At 40.7% G+C, this 23,680-nt stretch overlaps 1 protein-coding gene across 1 annotated transcript in view; it reads right to left on the reverse strand.

The window, feature by feature from the left end:
• LOC135556435 (ephrin type-B receptor 1-like) overlaps nt 1-23,680 on the reverse strand; it is a 180,997-nt gene that overhangs the window by 130,470 nt on the left and 26,847 nt on the right. Inside the window, exon 2 of the mRNA XM_064989642.1 lies at nt 7,116-7,180. Coding sequence (XP_064845714.1) covers nt 7,116-7,180 — 65 coding nt within the window. The remainder of the gene's footprint in view (nt 1-7,115; nt 7,181-23,680) is intronic.

The following is a 23,680-nucleotide window of genomic DNA, read 5'->3' on the forward strand; positions in this document are numbered from 1 at the left end:
TGCTTAGTGGGGAATAGTTATTTTTTAATTTCACTTCACCAATTTGGACTATTTTGTATATATCCATTACATGAAATCCAAATAAAAATCCATTCAAATTACAGGTTGTAATGCAACAAAATAGGAATAACGCCAAGGGGGATGAAGACTTATGCAAAGCACTGTACATGTCTTATTGTTGATATTCGATGGGAGACTGTAATACCCATGGAACCACATGTAGAAGAAGGATTAGTAATACATATGTTTGACGGAACTGTAATTGTGCAATAGAGAAAGCGAGGGAATAGCGTTATAAACGTTACATATTGTTACCTGGGCCCCTTTGTAACAGGCAGACGGACGCAAGCGGTGTTGCAAAATTGCAGACCTGTAACGGCCGTTGGTGGAAGAAGGTGAGGACCAAAGCGCAGCGTGGTACGTGTTCCTCATTTTTTAAATACAACTGAACACCAAATACAGTAACAAAAAGAACAAGCGAAACAGCTCCGTCAGGTGCAAAACACAAAACAGAAAGCAACTACCCACAAAACCCATGTGGGCAAGAGCTACCGAAGTATGGTTCTCAGTCAGAGACAACAATAGACAGCTGTCCCTGATTGAGAACCGTACCCGGTCAAAAACAAAGAAATACAAAAACATAGAAAAGGGAACAAAAAATGCCCACCCTAGTCATACCCTGGCCTAACCAAAATAGAGAATAAAAGCCTCTCTATGGCCAGGGCGTGACAAGACTAATTAGATTAATAGCTAGTTTACTCTATAAAAGTATGCTTGACTACTGTGGTCTCAAGCTCAAGATATGGGAAGTAGCCATAAACTGATCATAACCCAAATGTTATAACGTTTGTGTATGTGGCTCAGGCAAAGGCTGGTCTCCAGTTTCCAAAACACAGCGAAGGCTGGTCACCAGCAAAAACACAGTGAAGGCTGATCTCCAGCATGACCCTCCAATGCTGGTCTCTGCTGGTTTTTTTCATCAGGGTGTGGTATGCTCAACTATAGACTACCACTTGTTTAGATACAGTGACAAACAAAAAATAAGTAAGGTAATAGCCAAATAGCGCAAATAAAACAAACAAGTGCAAGTAAGTCTTTCGAGGCTTGACAAAATATTTTAGCCTATCCAATAGGATATGTCTTTTGAAAAATATGCATCTGGATTTTAATATAGGCTTAATTTAAAATTAAATAATAAATTGCAATAAAGAACAATAAGTTCTAGTTGTTTTTTAGCATGTCTTAGGTCTACCTAAAGGTTTCTGGCAAGGAGAACGAGCATATTCACATTTTCTGGTTTTAGAAGACTTCGGAGTTGTAACGGCTTTCGTCTGGTGGAAGAGAAGCGGACCAAAATGTAGCATGGTGGTTATTCATGTTCTTTAATAAATGAACTCGACATGAAATAACTAAACAAAACAATAAATGTGTGAAAACCTATACAGCCTATCTGGTGACAATAAACACAGAGACAGGAACAATCACCCACGAAACACAAAGAATATGGCTGCCTAAATATGGTTCCCAATCAGAGACAACGATAAACACCTGCCTCTGATTGAGAACCACTCCAGACAGCCATAGACTTTGCTAGATACCCCCACTAAGCCACAAACCCAATACCTAACAAAAACCCCAAGACAAAACACACCACAATAAACCCATGTCACACCCTGGCCTGACCAACTAAATGCAGACAAACACAATATACTTCGACCAGGGCGTGACAGGAGTTGAGTGACAATATTGCCTGCTGTACTGAAAACACTTTCAGACAGAGTGGTTGTTGCAGAGATGCACAGGTATCTTCAGGGAACGTTGGCCATGAGTGGAAAACAACCTTCATTTCCTCTCCACAATGCTAGTGGGTCATCGTCTCCTCCGATAGCATCTTCAATGTGGTAGTTCTGAGCTTTGCGCTGGCGTTGTGTACTCAGTGTCACTGAGTGTGACTTTCCTTCAGCAAGTAATACATAACTAGACCGAACAGTGTTTTATTGTTAACAGGGATTTAATGAGATTAAATTGTTACAAAAGCCACAAACAAATTTGAAGAATAATATATCCTAGACTAAGCATCAAATTATAACCAATGTGTGTAACTGCATCCTTCAGGGTGGAATTATCAACAATACACTGTTAAAATGAAGTGCTTTGGAACACCAAAACTAGTGGCAACTGAGCTGCCAACATCTTCAAAGAGAGGAAAACGTAACTTTACTGGAGTATTGAAACACATAGTCCTGAGATAATTTGAAATATTGCATGGTGTGTTGTAACACCACTTAATCAAGTGTTGTGCAACACCTTGCCAGTGACTGGGAGCACTAACCGAAATTATTGAAAAAACTATTTAGGTTATTCAAGCCCTGCTTAGAGCAGAATTAGATACCTTCTCATTTGATGTTGTTTCCTCTCTCTAAAGCTTTTAAACACCATCATGTTTTGAATCCTGTCTAATACAGAATTAGATATCTTCTTCTTAACTTCTTAATGTTTAACATTGTTTTCTGAATTTGATAATTTACCAATTTGGCAGGCATTGTCAAGCAGTGTTGAAACCACCAGCACAACCTGGCAGCAAGAATTGAGGATTCTACACTTGCCTCTTCCATTGACAATCACACATGTGGGAATGGGTGCTGTCCTCATTGAATATCAATTTGCCTGACGGTTTTGATATCCGTTTATCATTATCAATTACCAGAGGTGTGGACTCGAGTCACATGACTTGCAACTCAACTTTGACTTTAACACCAATGACTTGTGACTTGACTTGGACTTGAGCCTTATGACTCGACCAGACTTGATACCCTCCCTAAACCCAAATATTAAAAATGATGCTATTAAAAAAGTGTGCAGCTCATCAACTCTTCATTTAATGGTTTACAGTTTGAATCGGACAGCAGCCAATCAAATTGTGCCAGCTGAGAAAAAGTTGAGCGTGGCAGTGCAGAGGAAAGATGAGACCCAAAATTATTATTTTCGGATATAAAGACGACGCTGTATCAATAAAAAATGGATTGCAACTTGCAAAACATGCAGGACAAAAATTACAGACGGAGGTGCAACAATTTCCAACTTTGTTCGACATTTGAAGCTGCATAAATATAGCCAACTACAGCTAAATATAGCCAACTACAGCTGCTAATATAGCCAACAGCTATATATTTTATTACTTTACTAGTGTATCATGTAGGCTAATGTAACATTAAATCAATAAGCCTCCACACAGTCAGTCAGTGTGGGAACGTGATCATTGCATCCAAGATTGAGCTACAACTGGCTAGGCAGTTGGTAGCCTAAATCCTACCTGATGTTACTGCTGTTCCTAAAACTATTGACATACATTAGCCTACGGTAACCACACAGAGCGAGTGTGTGTGTTAAGGTTGGGCGATTGTGTACAAGCCTACATCGCCCGATTGCGCCCCATAGCGATCCTCGATAGTCGATCACTATTGGGGGGGGGGTGTATTTCTCATGGCTACCCATGTATTTCCATGGAAATATAAAGTTTATTTGGAAAGTAATAAATATATAGATATTTTTAAAAGCATTCATGATTTGCGTAAGTGTAATATACTATTGTAATATACTATTGTAATATGTAATATACTATTACGACTATTGTGACCTGTGTAAGACTCGAAACTCAAAGTTTAGGACTTGAGACTTGACTTGATATTTGGCGGTCTTGACTTGAGACTTGACTCGGACTTGTCTTTCTTGACTTGGGACTTGAGTGCTAAGACTTGACTTACTTGTGACTTGTAAAACAATGACTTGGTCTCACCTCTGTCAATTACACATCATGGCACAACAAGCTTAATACGAACATAGAAGTATACTTCTCTTTCTTCAAACATGCATACAACATGTGACAGAATCGTAAATTCAAAAAACTATTACCCACAATCATCTAAAAACAGAGTCACTTGGCAAGATAGGAAATGCAAGGTGGTAAAAACCAGACTTCCAATGAGTTCAATCACAAAATGTTCTCTTGTTGGTTATGAAAGACACTTACATTTTGACCAACATATTATGTTGGATATATTCTTTATTATTTTGGTCAAATGAAATGAACAAATCAAATCTACTTTTGGGGGTATTTGGCACTTTATTGAGATAGTTCTGAAATGACAGAGATACAGATAGGTGGGAGAAAGAGATGAAAATGTTGGAGCAAGGAATTTAACCCCGGTCATCAGTGAGGTGTCTAAGCTGGGTCAGTTACCACTGGCCAACGGGCTCTGCATAACTTGCATTCATTTTTATAAAGAATATGTTGGTTATTTTTTGTTGTTGTTGTCAATTTCAATGAACCCCAGAATAATTTCTTACAATGTGGCAGTGTGGTTGAGTGGGTACATTTCAAACAAAATGTACCAGTTATTGCCTCTCCTGTTTGGAATTCTATCTTCATTTTCAATACTTTATGTATACAGATTACAAAGAAAATATTCTGCATAGGCCCTTATCATCAATCAATATTTAGGCTACAAACCATTTGCATTTCTAAATCATGGATTGTATGAGATAAGCGTTTTTCGTGTTATGATGCTGCCTTTTACGTGCACTGAAACCCCCAGAAGTGTTTTCACAACACTTTCTTACAGATGTACCATGCAGAAATCTCTTCGGCATTTCATGGTTGCTAAAATTCTAATAGTTCATCTAAATTTTATTTATGTGACATAACAAGCAACTATAGTGTAGAACAGGTATTCCCAAACTGGGGTATGCGTACCCCCAGGGGTAAGCGCAATGCAGTCGGGGGTACGGCCATTTCTTTTTTCTTAAAACATTTTTCCTTCACATTTTCAAACAGTACATTTATATTTTACAACGAGGCTATACATTTAGGTGAGGTTTTTTTCTCGCCTGAGAAGCCTCGTTTCACTGCCAAAAATAAACTGTAACCATTTAGTGTTCAGCGAAATAACAACACAATGTAAAATACAGGTAGCCTAGTCAAATAATTAACATCCAATCACATTAACCGTTAATCTATCGCGGGAAACCTTCACACAGACATTTAGAAACAGAACATGACAATTTGAAAAATAAGCCTGAGCGTGAATAAAGATGACTTTTCGAGAAGCCAGACATGTATAAAAGCAACAGATACCATTAATAAGAAGGGGCTAGAAGGGTCTTATATGGTGAGCTACCGAATGGCTGGGACAGGCAAGTCCCATACTATTGTGGAGGACTTAATTATTCCTGCTGCCACGGATATGGCTGGGACAATGCTGGGGGGAAAGGCCAAAGAAAATATACAGACAATATCTTCATCAAACAACACTGTTTCACGACACATCAGTGACATGGCAGGAGATGTTTTGAAACAATTACTGCTACGCATACAAGTCAGTCAATTATATGCGTTACAGCTGGATGAGTCAACAGACGTGGAGGGCCTGGCACAGCTCCTGGTATATGTCCGTTACGTTTATGGGGGGTCAATTAAGGAAGACATCCTCTTCTGCAAACCACTGGAAACCAGGACAACAGGAGAGGATCTTTTTAAAGTACTGGGTAGCTTTATGACATCAAATGGGCTTTGGCGGTCAAGATATGTTGGTATCTGTACTGATGGATATGTTGGTATCTGTCCTGATGGAACAAAAGCCATGACAGGGAGACATACAGTAGTGGAATGGTAACACGCGTGCAAACAGTTGCTTTCTACGCCACTTGGGTACACTGCAGAATCCACCGAGAGGCTCTTGCTGCCAAGGAAATGCCTGACAGCATGAAAGACGTTTTGGACAACAGTTAAAATGGTTAACTTTATTAAAGCAAAGCCCCTGAACTGTCGTGCACTTTCTGCATTATGCAATGATATGGGCAGCGACCATGAAACGCTTATACAACATACAGAAGTGTGCTGGTTATCAAGGGGCAAAGTATTGATACGTTTTTTGAATTGAGAGACGAGCTTAAAGTTTTCTTTACTGACTATAATTTTCACTTGTCTGACCACTTGCATGATGACGAGTTTCTCACACGACTGGCCTATCTGGGTGATGTTTTTCTCGCCTGAATGATCTGAATCTAGGATTACAGGGACTCTCCGCAACTATATTCAATGTGCGGGACAAAATTGAGGCTATGATTAAGTTGGAGCTCTTTTATGTCTGCATTAACAAGGACAACACACAGATCTTTCTATCATTGTATGATTTTTGTGTGCAAATTAACTCAAGCTTACGTACAATGTCAAATGTGACATAGCAAAGCACCTGACTGAGCACAATTATACAGGTACTTTCCCGAAACGGATGACACAAACAACTGGATTCGTTATCCCTTTCATGCCCTGCCTCCAGTCCACTTACCGATATCTGAACAAGAGAGCCTCATCGAAATTGCAACAACCGGTTCTGTGAAAATGTAATTTAATCAGAAGCCACTGCCAGATATCTGGATAGGACTGCACTCAGTTTCTTGCCTTGGCAAATTGCGCTGTTTAAGACACTGATGCCCTTTGCAACCACGTACATATGTGAGAGTGGATTCTCGGCCCTCACTAGCATGAAAACTAAATAGAGGCACAGACTATGTGGAAAATGATTTAAGACTGAGACTCTCTCTAATACAGCCCAACATTGCAGAGTTATGTGCATTCTTTCAAGCATACCCTTCTCATTAACCTGTGGTGAGTTATTCACAATTTTTGACAAACAAATAAGGTTTCATATGTAAGATGGCTAAATAAAGAGCAAAACGATTGATTATTATTATATTATTATTTGTGCCCTGGTCCTATAAGAGCTCTATGTCACTTCCCACAAGCCGGGTTGTGACAAAAAGTAAGTGTATAATAAATGTATTGTGTGTGTGTGTGTGTGTGTGTGTGTGTGTGTGTGTGTGTGTGTGTGTGTGTGTGTGTGTGTGTGTGTGTGTGTGTGTGTGTGTGTGTGTGTGTGTGTGTGTGTGTGTGTGTGTGTGTGCGGCAGGCTTACTATGATGGCAACAAAAAAAGACAGATTAGACCCTGGTGCTAGAGTGGGTACGCAGCTGGTGGTTGAATGTTTGAAGGGGTATGGCCCGGGACTATGAAAGGTTTAGGAACCACTGTTCTAGATGAAGTGGAGTGTTCTTACCCCAGATGCAGGATACGCTATCCAACCCAGCTCTGCTGTGGCCGTCCGCGTGTCCATCACTGTCTCTGTAGGGGAGAGAGAGAGAGAGCTTCAATACACATTTCTGCTACAGTACTAACAATTCAAACACCTGTTACTGTAAAACACCTCATTCCATTACTTTTGTGTAAGCCCATTTTTACTTATCAGTCCATTGAAAACCATTGATATGAGCTAGTTCATAAATATCTCATTACAACATCAAATTGTATTTGTCACATACACATGGTTAGCAGATGTTAATGCGAGTGTAGCGAAATGCTTGTGCTTCTAGTTCCGACAATGCATCCGTGATTGACTGTAGACCCTGCCACATACCTCTTGTGTCTGAGCCGTTGAATTGAGATTCTACTTTGTCTCTATACTGACACTTAGCTTGTTTAATTGCCTTGCGGAGGGAATAGCTGCACTGTTTGTATTCGGTCATGTTTCCGGTCACCTTGCCCTGATTAAAAGCAGTGGTTTGCGCTTTCAGTTTCACGCGAATGCTGCCATCAATCCACGGTTTCTGGTTTGGGAATGTTTTAATCGTTGCTATGGGAATGACCTCTTCAACGCACGTTCTAATGAACTCGCACACTGAATCAGGCTATTCCTCAATGTTGTTGTCTGACGCAATACGAAACATATCCCAGTCCACGTGATTGATGCAGTCTTGGAGTGTGGAATCAGATTGGTCGGACCAGCGTTGGACAGACCTCAACGTGGGAGCTTCTTGTTTTAGTTTCTGTCTGTAGGCAGGGATCAACAAAATGGAGTCATGGTCAGCTTTTCCGAAAGGAGGGCGGGGCAGGGCCTTATATGCGTCGCGGAAGTTAGAATAGCAATGATCCAAGGTTTTGCCAGCCCTGGTGGTGCAATCGATATGCTGATACATTTTAGGGAGTCTTGTTTTCAGATTAGCCTTGTTAAAATCCCCAGCTACAATGAATGCAGCCTCAGGATGTATGGATTCCAGTTTGCAAAGAGTAAAATAAAGTTAATTCAGAGCCATCGATGTGTCTGCTTGGGGGGGAATATATACGGCTGTAATTATAATCGAAGAGAATTCCCTTGGTAGATAATGCGGTCGACATTTGATTGTGAGGAATTCTAAATCAGGTGAACAGAAGGATTTGAGTTCCTGTATGTTTTTGTGATCACACCACGTCTCGTTAGCCATAAGGCATACGCCCCCGCCCCACTGTGTGTGTGTATGTAGACACAGACAGACAGACAGACAGATATAGATATATAACCACAAATAAAAAGACATGGAAAGAGGGATTTACTTGCCAAACCAAAAGTGTTGCATGACCTACTGTTTTCAGGAACATCAAATATGCTCACAGCTCCAAAGTTTTCTTACACTTGTTTGGAATAAGTGTGTAGGTGTAGTAAATACAGGACAGTATATAACAAACTATTCTCTGTGGACATCATTCAAAGTGTTGCCCTTGGTAAATACATCATGTTGTTTTCCTGCCCCTGTGTTTGTTTTCACACAGTCTAAAAGTATTCAGCCTGGGACTGATCAATAGGTTATTGGTGGGTGATTTCTGCGGAGGAGTGCATTAAATATTGATGTACCGGGAAATATTGATCATGTCCGTGATAATGCATCAGCAAGTACAAACACCGGTGCCGCCAACTGCCACCAAACTGCCACCAAATTCTTCAAGGGCATTCACAACAACAGCACATTTTGGTTTATTGGTGCCGTTTCACCACAACAATTGTTCTCTCTCTTTCTCTCTCTCTCTCAATTTTCAATTCGCTTTATTAGCATGATGTAACAGTGTACAAATTGCCAAAGCTTACTTTGTTATTATTTTCCTATTGTAAATATCCAATCAAATCTCTCTCTCTCCTTGTTGGCATGGAGTCACATCCCTTTGTTCAAAGAAGAACATTTCCCCAATATATCAACTGGTCTGTGGGTCTGTCTGACTCCTCTCTCTCTTCACTCTTCCTCCTTCCCCATTTTTCTGGGAGTCAATAAAGCCAGAGGGTGGAAAGCAGCATGGCAAATCATCAGTCGACAACAACAGCCATTTTACAGAGAGAGGGTCTGGTCCAATCACCTGCCAACCAACCGCACCATGCAAAATGCAGAAAAGAACCCCTCACTCTCACACCAACTCAGCTACCTACCAGTGCTCCACACTGATGCACTCCCACTTATTAGAAAACTGGTCAGGGTAGTATCATGCCGTCCTCTCTTTTTTTTTATGTATCTCTGTAAACAGATACTTATCCTTAAATCCTGGTCTCAATGAACAGGCTGTTCTCTGTAGTCAATGGAGTAGAGGAGAGCAGAGCAGAGGAGAGCAGGTCCAGGGACAGCCGCAGGGTACCTTTCACTTTTACTGAGCTCAAAGCTTCACATTAATCCTATTATGGCTTCTTCAGAATTAGCCGATCATCAGAAGAAATCTCAGATTTCTGCATGGAAGTACAGGCACTTTGGATTGACATCCAGGATAGATGTCGTAGACAAGACACTCCAAGACCATTTCCCCAGATTACATATGCACATGTCATAAGCCCTGGCAAAAATGTTTAGAATTTCAGGACATTATCTGTTAAATGCATCTTAAAAAATGCTGAATTCTCTCAGCCTAATAGTAAAATGTGTAGAATAGCATGAGATTATCAGAAGAAATCTGACCTATAAAACTGAACATTTTCCTTTTGGCCCATGGCAGTATGTGTAGAATTACAGGAAATTACCTTTAAAACAGCAACATTTTCTCTCAGCCTCATGGCAAAATGTGCAGAATAGCATGAGATTAGCTGCAAAAACGGATAAAAAAATACCATTGCCCCATGTGTTGACCTTGTGTGAGGGACCCGCGAAAATGTGGTACGCCTAATCGGTCATTGGAGTGTTATGGGCTTTATCACGAAAGGAACCATGCCGACCCTGCCTTTACAGAGACCCACAGAACAAGCCACACCACAGTCACATTATCCCTCCTATGCAGTTAGGCAAGGTAGGACAACGAGAACACAATGAGCCAGAACAACTTAACATCTGTGTTCAGTGTTGAAGTAAATCCATTTCCCAGCATTCCCAGCACACAATTTGTCACAGTGACATACAAATCATTAAAATCCAGGCGGAAAATATTTACACAAGAAGCAACCTAATATCACACAGTCAACTCTAGTCGTTTAGTAAGTTCACCATTCTGCCATTCTCACTGTTCAACACAATGGCTCTTTATGTCATCATTTGATCTGTACTTTCCAATGATGGCACACTTATTCAGCATCCAGCTACCAATACATTACAGCAAATTATGAGCCAGCAATACCACATAACAATATAACAACAAAATGTATTACTACTCGATAACAATACTTTAAACATCTCTATACATCTAACAAGTAACACAATACAATTTACAGTGTCTTGCAAAAGTATTCCGACCCTTTCGATTTCTCCATATTTTATTGTGTTAAAGTGGGATGAAACAATTGATTTAATTGTCATTTTCTTGCCAACAATCTACACAAAATACTCTAATGTCAAAGTAGAAGAATTTGTATTTTATTTGATTAAGATTAATACAAATTAAATAACTAAAATACAGTCGTTACATAAGTATTCAGCTCCCTGAGTCATTTCTGTACCTGTTAGAAACACCTTTGTCATCGATTACAGCTGTGAGTCTTAGATAAGTCTAGAAGTTTGCGCAATATTTGCCCATTATTCTTTTCAAAATTCTTCAAGCTTTGTCTAGATGTTGGGGATAATGGCTAGACAGCACTTTAAGTCTTGCCATAGATTGCCAAGCAATTTTTTCGCAGAACTGTATTTTGGCCACAAAGGAATATTCACTGTCTACTTGGTAAGCAACTCCAGTGTTGATTTGGCCTTGTGCTGTAGGTTATTGTCCTGCTCAAATTTGAATTCCTCTCCCAGTCTCTGGGGTAAAGAAGACTGAAGTCATTTTTCCTCTAGGATTTTGCTTGTGCTTAGCTCCATTCCGTTTCTTTTTATCCTGAAAAACTCCCCAGTATTTGCAAATGTCAAGCATACCTATACCATGATGCAGCCAGCACCAGTGGTGATGTGTTGTGTTGGATTTGCCCTCAAACATAAGGCTTTGCATTTAGGCCAAAAAGTGTATTAATTTGCTGTTTTGTTTGTTTCAGTATTACTTTCGTGCATTGTTGCATACAAGATGAATGTTTTGGAATATTTGTATTCTTTATATTTGTATTCTTCTTTTCACTCGGTCATTTACACTACAATGTTGTTGATCCACCCTGAGATTTCTCCCATCACAGCCATTAAACCCTGAGCAGTATCATTCCTGTCCTGCAGCTCAGTTCAGAAGGCCGACTGTATCTTTGATTTGTCTGGGTGGTTTAATACATAATCCACAACATAATTAGTAATGTACAAGGTAAAAATCTGTACAGGCAGTTAACCCACTGTTCCTAGGCCGTCATTGAAAATAAGAATTTGTTCTTAACTGACTTGCCTCGTTAAAAAAAGGTCATAAAACAAATGTTAAAAACTTGACCATGCTTAAAGGAATATTCAATCTCTGATTTGTAATTCTTACCCATCTACCAATCACTGCCATTCTTTATGAAGCTTTCGAAAAGCTCCCTGATCTTTGTAGTTGAATCTGTGCTTGAAATTCGATATGTATGTATGGGGGACTGAGGAAGGGTTAGTCATTCAAAAATCATGTCAACCCATATTATTTCACACAGACTCCATGTAACCTATTATGTGATTTGTTGAGCTTAAATGTTACTCTTGAATGAATGTAGACTTGCCTAAACAAAGGGGCTGAATACTTCTTATGAGTTGTTTATTTATCTTGGGTAAAAAAACACATTTTTTTCGCTCTTCGACAATTGAATCCATTTTAAAAAATGACAATTAAATCAATTTTAATCCCACGTTGTAACACAATAAAATGTGAAAAAAAATCCAATAGGTCTGAATACTTTTGCAAGGCACTGCATATGAATTCCACAATGCAACATCACAAAATGAGGACGGATGCATTTGTTATCAAAATCAGTTGTATTACAGGACAACCAGTCTCAAGATAATTTTTACACATGAAAAGTATTCTATGCCACAAAGTGTTATTGAACTGCATCTGTTTTTAGAATGGCAAGCATGACCCAATTTATTTGTAGGCTTTCTTATTTATAGAGCCAGGGTTCTCTGGATGACATGTTACACCATGAAAGCACCATCATGTCTCATCACAACAAGGTGATCACACAGTGATTTGCCTCAGACATACCTGTCAGGACGAGAAAAAAAACTATTCTGGTATAGATACTGTCTAGCATTCTTGTACACACAATCTGAAGGTTTATTTTGTCCTAGATATTCTCTGTTTTTACGATGTATGTCACCTCAGATTTGAGTGCCATCAACATTTTGAAAGTCTGAAGGTTCAAAGTAAAGACACTTATCAGGAAAAGTTTAACACGGGCACAGGTTTGGTGAAGGTGTGATAAAGATATTGCACAGACAAAACTGCAATTGTTATGGTTGACCAAAATGACCAGCGACTGTGGGAGATCTAATGGTCCAGATGATTGCCTCAATAGAAATGTAACCACAACCTTAGCCACCATGGAGGTTGAAATTGGAAAAAGAGAGATGGCAGTAGAGAGGGCAAAGAAGGCCAGAGATCATTATGTTTGGCCTAAGTATTTATAGAATGGACAATCAATGCATGTTGCTGTACCAAAGCATCATTTAGTTAATAGTCTGTGCATGCCAGCGGAATCAGAAATCATGATTAAATATCCTGACCCACTGAAACACTGAGGTTCATATACAATAGCAATAACTCTTTGTTCAGCGACGGTTGGCCAGTGTCATCACTCACTCAGTTCAAATCTTTACATAAACCGGTCTTATCTATGACACAGTGAGGACAAATGTTGAGGGTTCAAGTAATACTGTATGTATGGACACAACTAACATAATATGAAGTGTGGCCTTGAACCTATGGCTCAGTTGTGCAGTGTTGCTTAGTTGGTTGAGCATGGCGCTTGCAAAACCAGGGTGTTGGGTTGGATTCCCACAGGGGACCAGTACGGGAAAATGCATGCACTCACTGCTGTAAGTCCCTCTTTAGTCACTCTGCTAAATGACTTTGATGTAAAATGTAAAACTATTCTGCTAATTAACCAGCAGCCTCTGATCTCCTTCACCTCAGCTCAGAGATATGCCTTAACAACATATCACAGGTGCAACACTATGTTCAACATATGTGAAAGCACATTTTCCCAATAGATTTATCACATTTGTTTTGGGCGACTGCCCATGGATTCAGGGCAGAGCTGTAGACGAGAACGCTCTCTGTGCCCTAACAAACATAACCTTCTTTTTCCCTCAGTAGGAACAAACAAAAGTATAGATTTGTGCAATTCAAACACAGAGGGGTACAAGCCTTGATCATGGATGGAGGGCAAATGTGAAAGTATACACTCACAGTGTCTCACCCCGCCCAAAAGCTGTCACTATAGCCTCCTATGCCATCGATACCAATGGTTTAAATGCCTCAAAACACATGACTGTAACTGTATCACTGATGTAACACATTCACAGTTGCTGTAGATCTGAATTACTTTAGAGGCCAAAAACAGGACCTAGTTTTGAATTGGTTGATAACTGAATACTGTCACTGTGTGTGTTCTCTTTTCAGTCATCTAGATATCTCCCAAATATATCTCATAACTGACATTGGCTTCAGAGCATTTGCACAATACGGGCATACGCACTCATTTACATCAGCCTCTATCTCTGTTTGTACATTCTTCCTTTACAAATGACTTTGTAAATAGTGCTGCAGAACATAAATGAAATGTAATTGTCTGTCATAGTAAGTGGCTACATTGTCAGCCATACGCTGGAGGCTTCATACGAATCACATTTTGAGTACTGAAGGAGAATACATATGAGCCCAGTACTGAGGGAGCTCTCACTTTAGTGGCTGTGTTGGAGGGACAGATACCTAACTGTGTAGCAGTGCACTGGGCAGGGGAGACTGGGTTATAGTGGAAAGTCTGACTGAGCTAATTAAACCATTATCCAGTCAGTGGTGACACCGCTCCCTTGACCCTGCGCCAACATTTATTTAGTTACTCGAAGTCAAATCCCACTGGTGGAGACTCTGCCTGTAAAGAAGAGGCTGTACCTAGGGAATTATATTCCCCATCCCATTCCAACTTAGTGTGGGTGACACGTTTATAAGACTGGAACTGTTCCCGTTGTATTTAGAGTGAAGAGATTTCAGGGAGGAGGCAGTGTGAGGCAAACTACTCTCATGGGACATTAGCTTTTTCTCTGTCGCTTTCTCTTTCCTCTGTCAAAAACAAACAATGCTTTGAATAAACTACAGCATAACATGTTTGGCATATACTGTACACACCATATATCCAAGTTTCCAGCTGAGATAAACAGAGATCAAAACAATTGCTGTTTGAATCAGAGTTGGGAAATATACTTCCCTCCTTAAACTATTGACAAAACTGTCCACACACACACACACACACACACACACACACACACACACACACACACACACACACACACACACACACACACACACACACACACACACACACACACACACACACACACACACAGAGAGTGTGCAAGGCGCTGCTGATCTCCTTGTAGAGGACACGTGGGACCGATGCAGTGGAATTAATTTCTGCTCTCCAGGCACTAATTAATTACCTTTCTCTACGGTAGTTTGTCTGAAACAGGAAAGGTCAGCAGGACTACTTTGGCCATTAGTAGAGAGAGAGAGACATCTGCAAATACAAACACCAACTTAGAACACCAGAGGAATCAGGAAGGATGACTAAGGTTAGCACCACTTCCAATATACGTGTAAAACTATGTTTCCATAAGACCCTAAAACCTGAATCATCCGTGTGGAGAATAGTGAAAAGTGATCTGAAGATCTCGTGTAGATCTTGGCTCTCCTGCTGTAGTGAATGATTGCTTGCCCAAGATGATTGAGTGTAGAGGGGGTGACCCACTCTGTACCTCTCCCTGCATAGATATCATCAGTAGAACTCCTGCTGTTGAAAGAGTGATTGGAGGAATGACTGGGCTCTGAGTGAGTTGAACAGCCCGTGGATGGACATGCCATGAGAGAACATGGACGACAGACAGACCAGACCGCCCAAAGCATGAGACAAAGCACCTCCCAGAAGACTCCATCCCTATGAATTCACAAGATATGTGCATTTTACAATGATTTCACCAAAAATTATGGTGAACTCCTTTGAACTGCTTTCATGATTGAATCGCACATTCTAGTTATAGCTCTTTCTATTTTTGTCCATGCCATTACATATTCATCATTGGGTAAATTGAGTATTGCAGCAGACTCTATCCTATGGCTCCTGTGGTAGTTTGCACACAGCTTTGCCTCAGTACATGCTGTATATTAGCTGAGGAGAGACCGACCTTATTACCGCTTGATGAAGTCTGCACTATAACCCAGTACAAAGCCTACTGAGACTTGGCATCCATACACAACTCTTAGTTGCAACACATTATGGACTCCATTACAGGCCTGTTACTGGCTCCCTCATTGCTCTGTGTAGACGTCATTATCTCACAGAACTCACAGGAACAGGCGAGAATAGAGTCGCAGGTAGTTACATTCTGAATTCACCGGGACTTGACACCCTAGATTCCATTGTAATTGCAGTCAGTTCTCCAGATGTATAGTTCAGTCTCGATATTTAAACATGCTCTGACTGTGGCGTCTGCCTGTGGCGTCTGCCTGCCTCATATTTGACTTGAGGAGATGACAGCTCAATTACCTGCTGATCCACTGAGCAGGGCTGAAGAGCTCTGGTAAAAACGCCGACAGAGCAGGTGAACAGTCATTCTGAACAGAAATAAGTAATGCTATGTTACTGGTGAGAGAGAGATACAAAGCAAAGGTCCCCATTGAGACCAAAACCTTTCATGCCTTACACTTCCACCAAATATTAGCAGAAGGGATCATAACTTATGGCCTACTCTGTGCATGGGGTATATAACTGACTCGTAATTTAAAAAGCCTGGCTTGAGATAGTAGCTCACGGAAATGGGGTTAAAGCTAATTGCAAGCATCCATCTTTGCTGACACACCCCAACAGGAAGGGCTAGAAGGGATCCATCTTTTGTCAAATTAACTTAAAGTAGATTTGCATTTTTAGCTACTCCTAACCCTTTTCCTGACCTTAACCTAAATCTCCTAACATGACAATGTCAATTTTCCTAACCTGCTGTGTAAGTTCTCCTAACCTACCACGAAAAGTCAAATCTGACGTTAATTTGACAAAAGCTGGATCCCATCTAGCCACGACCACCTTGAAGCTGTTAGCCAGGAATTAGACTCAGAACAATACCAGCCACAATACCAGCCACAAATTATTTCCCTGTGTGAGTGGAGGGGATGAGACCCTTGCTCTCACACCATCTCTTTCATAATCAATCCCTCTCTCTGTAACAAGGGAGTTTATTATAAACAACATGTCTGGCCTTCTGCAGGAGACAAGCACACCCTCACTCGGCCTCCCAGAGCACCAGGCTAGCTCCATTTCAGGGCTAGTCTCACATTAAACAGACAAAATATAAAAACACACACACACTTATTTGAATGATATATTCTGGAAAACAACTATACTCAGACAGATATGTCTGGAGAATGTATTGACTCCTGAGGCACATTGCGACATGGCCCTAAAGAACCGGAACAATGGGGGTCTGAAAGGTACTCTTAAGGTAAGGAACAGTGGGAGAGACAGAGGTATACTGCTATCCACATCCAACACAACACAGGGACCATGGAGAGAAGTATATATAGATGCGTTGTAACCTGAAACAGAAGCTCTACAGAACATACAGCCCCAGGGGAGAATATACAAGATACATATATTCAACGCAGTATGCCTGCCTGCCTGCTGTAGGAGACCCAATGACATCTGGCCATAGGCACAGATCTTAATAAGCTCCTGTGAGGAATTCTTCAGTTACTTCGAGGGAAGGGGGAAAGTGGAGGAAAGAAGACAACATATTAATCATGTTCTCTCAAATTGGGAGGACAGAAAATAAATCCTATCAGACTATTGAATTATCATTCCAGCTGACAAACCACATTCTCCAAGTCCTTGTAAGTATTTCTGATACAGTGTGTGTGTTGACTGGGAGTGAAGTAAAGTGTTGACAGGCTATTGAGTAGACACAACTGAACAACATTGTCTCTCTGTCGTATCCAGTGCACTGAGCAGGGCTCCCTCCACTCTGTTGACAGCGCTACGTGCTACCAATGCTACTGGAGTGAAGTGCTGACCAAATGTCACTGCCCGAACAGCCTGTTGGCGACAACTGTGTTTTTCAAGAGTGGTTGTCCGACATGCGCTAGCCCTGTGTAAAAATGCCTGGACTCTGGAGTTTAAATACGATATGGCCAGGGGCCACCAAGACCACTTGAGTGGCAGTGCAGAAGGGCAAGCTGGCTCACTTGTGGAAAATACCTCACGGACACTCCAGGTGAAATGGCAGTGTGTTGAGTGTTTGGGGGGATTTGAAGCAAAGTGGTTAAGAGGTTGAAAATGTCCCTCATGGTCAAAAGAAACAATTTTTGTATCTCCTTTAAGAATAAACTCAGCAGTGAGTGAGTAGGAACTCTGACATCTGTTATAAGCATACTTGTATCATGACAATAAATGTATGTGTACTTGTGGCATGTGTTACATGTAATGTAACTGACAGGTGACTAATGTTACCCTATGAGTGTGGCACATTTGCCTTACCTGTCGTGTTGGGTTACCCTTGTGGGGTGGCAAGTAGCCTAGTGGTTAGAGCGTTGGACTAGTAGCTGAAAGGTTGCAAGATCGAATCCCTGAGCTGACAAGGTACAAATCAGACCCTGAACTTGGCAGTTAACCCGTTGTTTGTTCCTAGGCAGTCATTGAAAATAAGAATTAGTTCGTAAGTACTTGCCTAGTTAAAAAAAGGTAAAATAAATGTTTTAAATGGGTTACCCTTGCTATGGGTTGACTGAGACAGGTGTGTGCCTGTGGGTATCATAGGTATTTGGACTGAGGTGGTAGGTGGTAAAAAGGTCACCAGTCATGTGATATGTGAGAAGGAGGGGCTGAGGAAAACAATGGCTAGGATGAAGTAGTGAGTTTCAAGGAATATGGAGGTAGAGAGATGTGGAGGACATACAGTATGTTTGGTACTGTACGGGTAGAGGTAAACTTAACTCACAGCAGCTGCTTGAAGAATCAGAGGTCTATCAGTACTGGGATAGCCATGCCTTCCTAGACAGACAGGCTAGAGTGCTGAGATTCTCCTCTCAGGCAGAAATCTGACTCTGGGCAGCTGTTAGCTGAGGTAGGGGCCTGTCAATGTGCCCTATGACTGAGGGCCAATGGTGGCCTGAACTCCCCTAGTGGAGCAGCATGAAGGTCCTCTGGCTCTGAGCAAGGCTACAGTATGTCTCTATCAGTGTCTCTAGGGCAAACTTGACTCCGAGCAGCTGGTTCCCCAGTGAAGGTATGTTTCCACCTCTGTAAACACTTCACGTCCACTCAGGAAGAATTAGTCATTTGTGACAATACACCCCTACAGTCACTCAAAAACAAAACAATACTCCTCCTCTCAATCTTTTCTTTCCCTCGGCCAGTCTAAAATCTATCATTTCTTCTTACCCTGAGAGAGGCATGTGAGTCTCTCTCTCTCTCTGTTCTCTCTGTTCTCTCGATTTAGATGTGATCCCCACAGGCCCCTATCCAGACAGCCATCAATCTGACGAGACATAACTGTAAGCTGCTAGCCTGGCTGCTGACAACCTTTAATAACCACAGTAAACACACTCAGCAATAAAGAGCTGTCTCTGTTTACTATATACACTGAGAGAGAGGATGAGACAGGGTTCAGACCACTGGACAGGATTATAGGTGTGTGAGAGAAAGTGTCCTGTGTGTGTGTTCACTAGCACAAGATCACACAAACATCACACCTGGGAATCGTGATATTTGTGCAAAGGGCCACATTCATGGTCACATATTGTTTGCATGGGAAATGTAACTGTCAGTCAGAGTGAGTGACACATTTCATCAACTGAGGTAAACAAGTTGAGCTTGACAGCTGCCTCCAATCGCTCTTTTTATCTCAGGTAATAGGTTGCCAGCAGACATTTCACGCCACACCATCACACACGGAGCTATAATTCACTGGGAAATATCCCTGTCTTTACACATTGATAACGCACCAATAAAACAACATCTATTCAAAGCTGAATTAAAGTTGCTAAACTGCCAAAATGAGAAAGGCTTTAAAACAGAAAACTGCAGCCTCAGCCTGCTGTGATAAAGGTATTGTGATATTCTCTCATGGTTAAATGGATTTACTAAAGGGATATTAAGAAGGAATCACTGGTCACTTTAATAATGGAACACAAGTGACTGTAATAATGAAACACGAGTCACTGTAATAATGGAACACTAGTCAGTCACTGTAATAATGGAACACTAGTCAGTCACTGTAATAATGGAACACTAGTCAGTCACTGTAATAATGGAACACTAGTCAGTCACTGTAATAATGGAACACTAGTCAGTCACTGTAATAATGGAACACTAGTCAGTCACTGTAATAATGGAACACTAGTCAGTCACTGTAATAATGTAACTAGTCACTGTAATAATGTTTACATACTCATTTCATATGTATATACTGTATTCTATTCTACTGTATTTTTGTCAAAGCCATTCTAAAATTGCTCATCCTAATATTTATATATTTCTTAATTCCATTATTTTACTTTTAGATTTGTGTGTATTGTTGGGAATTGTTAGATACTACTGCACTGTTGTAGCTAGGAACAAGCACTTCGCTACGCCCGCAATAACATCTGCAAAGTATGTGTATGTGACCAATAAAATGTGATTTGAGAAGACTATTACTGTCAATCGCTCATCCTATTAACTAGTCATGTCTCTTAAATAGGGTCATGGACTTGTGGTATTATAATATAGGCCTTCAGTTGATGTAAATCAGCCATGGTGTATTATGATGTAATAGTTCTGCCTCTCCCAAAAGTGTATAAGCCACTATCAATAACATACACAGCAAAATAAGTGGTCAAGATACCCAGCAGGTGACTGTTGTGTTCAGTGCTTGGATCAGCCCCTTCTCAGTATGTCCACTAAGTGAAGCCAGTAGCCTACCCTGTGAGGACCAAGATGCAGTTGAAACTCTGATACATAACAGCAGAAAATCACTGTTATTTTGCCATAGAAGGTAACATGAAAGTCAGCCAGCCTATTTACAGTAGAGATGGAAAACACAGAGGAGTTCAGTGTTCTTTTCTTATTGTTTCCCATTTCCATTTCACTCCTTAGTCCACAGAGCACTGTTTTTCTTTTGATAACAGACTCCCAATACCTCTTCTTGGTGACGCCTATCACCCATTTCAGTCTGGTTTGCACACTTGCTGTGGGTAAACACATTAACTATAAGGTTCTCAAGGCAAACACTTTGAGCAGGTACAAAGACTCAAAATATACTGTAGCAGGACTTCCACAGTGTGCTACTGTATGAAATCATAGGGAATCCTGGTTTTGCTGAATTTTTATTTTATTATTTTTTAATTTAACCTTTATTTAATTAGGCAAGTCGGTTAAGAACAAATTCTTATTTACAATGACTGCCTACACCACCCAAACCCGTACGATGCTGGGTCAATTGTGCGCCGCCGTCCTCAATGATTGATAATTGATATATGTAAGGAAAAAGAAGGAGAGAGAGAGAGAGAGCGATTGAGAGAATTGGATATAGTGGAGAGAAAGATTGGGATTCAGACCAGGGGAGAAACTTTCTCCATCCACCTCTAATCCTCTATTCGGACATACAGTATACATTCACACGACTACTTTACACAAGACACTCTCCTCTCTACAGTCAGATGATACACATATTAGAGGTTGACCGATTAATCGGAATGGCCGATTCATTAGGGACGATTTCAAGTTTTCATAACAATCGGAAATCTGTATTTTTGGACACCGATTTGGCATTTTTTTTTACCTGGGAATATTGAAGACTCCTGTTAAAAGGAACCATCAGCTATCATATGTTCTCATGTTCTGAGCAAGGAACTTAAACTTTATTACATGGCACATATTGCACTTTTACTTTCTTCTCCAAAACTTTGTTTTTGCATTATTTAAACCAAATTGAACATGTTTCATTATTTATTTGACGCTAAATTGAATTTATTGATGTATTATATTAAGTTAAAATAAGTGTTCATTCAGTATTGTTGTAATTGTCATTATCACAAATACAGTTTAAAATAAAATCGGCAGATTAATTGCTATTGGCTGTTTTGGTCCTCCAATAATTGGTATCGGTGTTGAAAAATCATAATCGGTCGACCTCATTGTACGCGCTCTCTGCCCTCATAGTAGTGAGGAGTAAACCTGCGCCACAGGCAATCATAGCATGTTTCCGCCACAACAACAAACAGGTTAGCACATGCATGTTTGTGGTTAGAATGTAAACCGCGGTGTTGTGACTTTGCCTAAGGGTATTATTATTATTTATAAACTGGGTAGTTTGGCTCCTGAATGCTGATTTGTTGAAAGCCATTGTATAATCAGACAATTTACCATGGGTATGACACAAAATTACAATGTTTACTATTCTAATTATGTTGGTAACCAGTTTGTAACAGCAAGAAGGCACCTCGGTGGTTTGTGGTATATTGCCAATATACCACAGCTAAGGGCTGTATCCAGGCACTTCACTTCGTATCGTGCCTAAGAACAGCCCTTGGCCATGTTATATTGGCCATATACCACACCTCCTTGGGCCTTATTGCTTAAATATATGTATCTGTCATGATGCAGCAGCATTAAACTGCACTCAGGATCATCCTAACACTCATATTCCCCTCAGGTTGATTCCTATTATGTGTCCTGAGCAGCAGACTAGCTTAACCTTCTGTAGCCCTGCGGCTCTCTGAGGAAGGAACATCATCTGCACATCTATCACTCCGGTAATAATGCCAAATTGTAATTATTTCGCCTCTATGGCCTATATATTGCCAACCTCCCTACTCTTCTACATTTGCACACGATGTACATAGATTTTTCTAGTTTTCTTTTGTGTTATTGACTGTACGTTTGTTTATGTGTAACTCTGTTGTTTTTGTCGCACTGCTTTGCTTTATCTTGGCCAGGTCGCAGTTGTAAATGAGAACTTGTTCTCAACTGGCCTACCTGGTTAAATAAAGGTGAAATCTCTAATTCTCTCTTTCTCTCTTTCTTTCTCTCTCTCAGAAGACCTGAGCCCAATGACCATGCCTCAGGACTACCTGACATGATGACTCCTTGCAGTCCCCAGTCCACCTGGCTGTGCTGTTGCTCCAGTTTCAACTGTTCTGCCTTATTATTATATTTGAACATCTTGGCCATGTTCTGTTATAATCTCCACCCGGCACAGCCAGAAGAGGACTGGCCACCCCACATAGCCTGGTTCCTCTCTAGGTTTCTTCCTAGGTTTTGGCCTTTCTAGGGAGTTTTTCCTAGCCACCGTGCTTCTACACCTGCATTGTTGCTGTCTGGGGTTTTAGGCTGGGTTTCTGTACAGCACTTTGAGATATCAGCTGATGTACGAAGGGCTATATAAATAAATTTGATTTGAAAAAAAAAAAAAAAAAAAGGATTCATCAAGGACAAGAGAGGGAGCTCAAAACATGGAAACATGAGCTGCTAAGTTGGATATTAGGTTGTGATACTTCCACATGTAGTCATTCTGAAGGTATGAGCTGAAACATCCAACATGAGTAACTAGGTCAGATTGTAAATTCCATTCTATGCTTGTTTGTTTATTTGTTGGTTTTTATCCTCACAGGTATTCTTCTCCCAAAACAGTGGTTTATCTCCACCGAACATAACCTTAGCAAAAACAACATTATCTAACAGCCAGTGAAAAAACTTTGCAGATTAACTAACCACCTCTGTCTGCCCTTTACTGAGTATAATTAAGTCTGGTGCTGTAATTCCCCACCTGAATGTCAGTGGTACAACATACACACATCACCTGCATTAGCCAGGCGTTATTGGCACATTAACCTTTAGACAATGTGAAAATTCCAACCAAAAGAAATTGCTTCTCTCTTTCTCACTCTCTCTGGCTCTCGCTGACTCTCTCTGGCTCTCTCTGGCTCTCGCTGACTCTCTCTGGCTCTCTCTCTCTTGAATTCTCACTAAATCAGAACGCTACACTAGCGTTTTTTTTTAGCATTTTATCAGTTTACTGGCTTAAAGCAGAACTAGGACTGTTTACTTTGGAAGCAGGCCAAGCCAGGAGAGGCAGGGATGTGGAGCGGAACAGAACAGGGAAAAGCATTCTAAACAAAGCCAGGGTAAAGAACCTGGGGCTGGTGTGTGATCTGACTTCTCCTGATCTCTTATCATGACCCCGAAAGCTTGGTTCAGACTGTTTTCTGGTATTTTCTCTTTTT

The sequence above is a fragment of the Oncorhynchus masou genome, chromosome 15 (assembly GCF_036934945.1).
Source record: "Oncorhynchus masou masou isolate Uvic2021 chromosome 15, UVic_Omas_1.1, whole genome shotgun sequence".
In the NCBI taxonomy this organism is placed as follows: domain Eukaryota; kingdom Metazoa; phylum Chordata; class Actinopteri; order Salmoniformes; family Salmonidae; genus Oncorhynchus; species Oncorhynchus masou.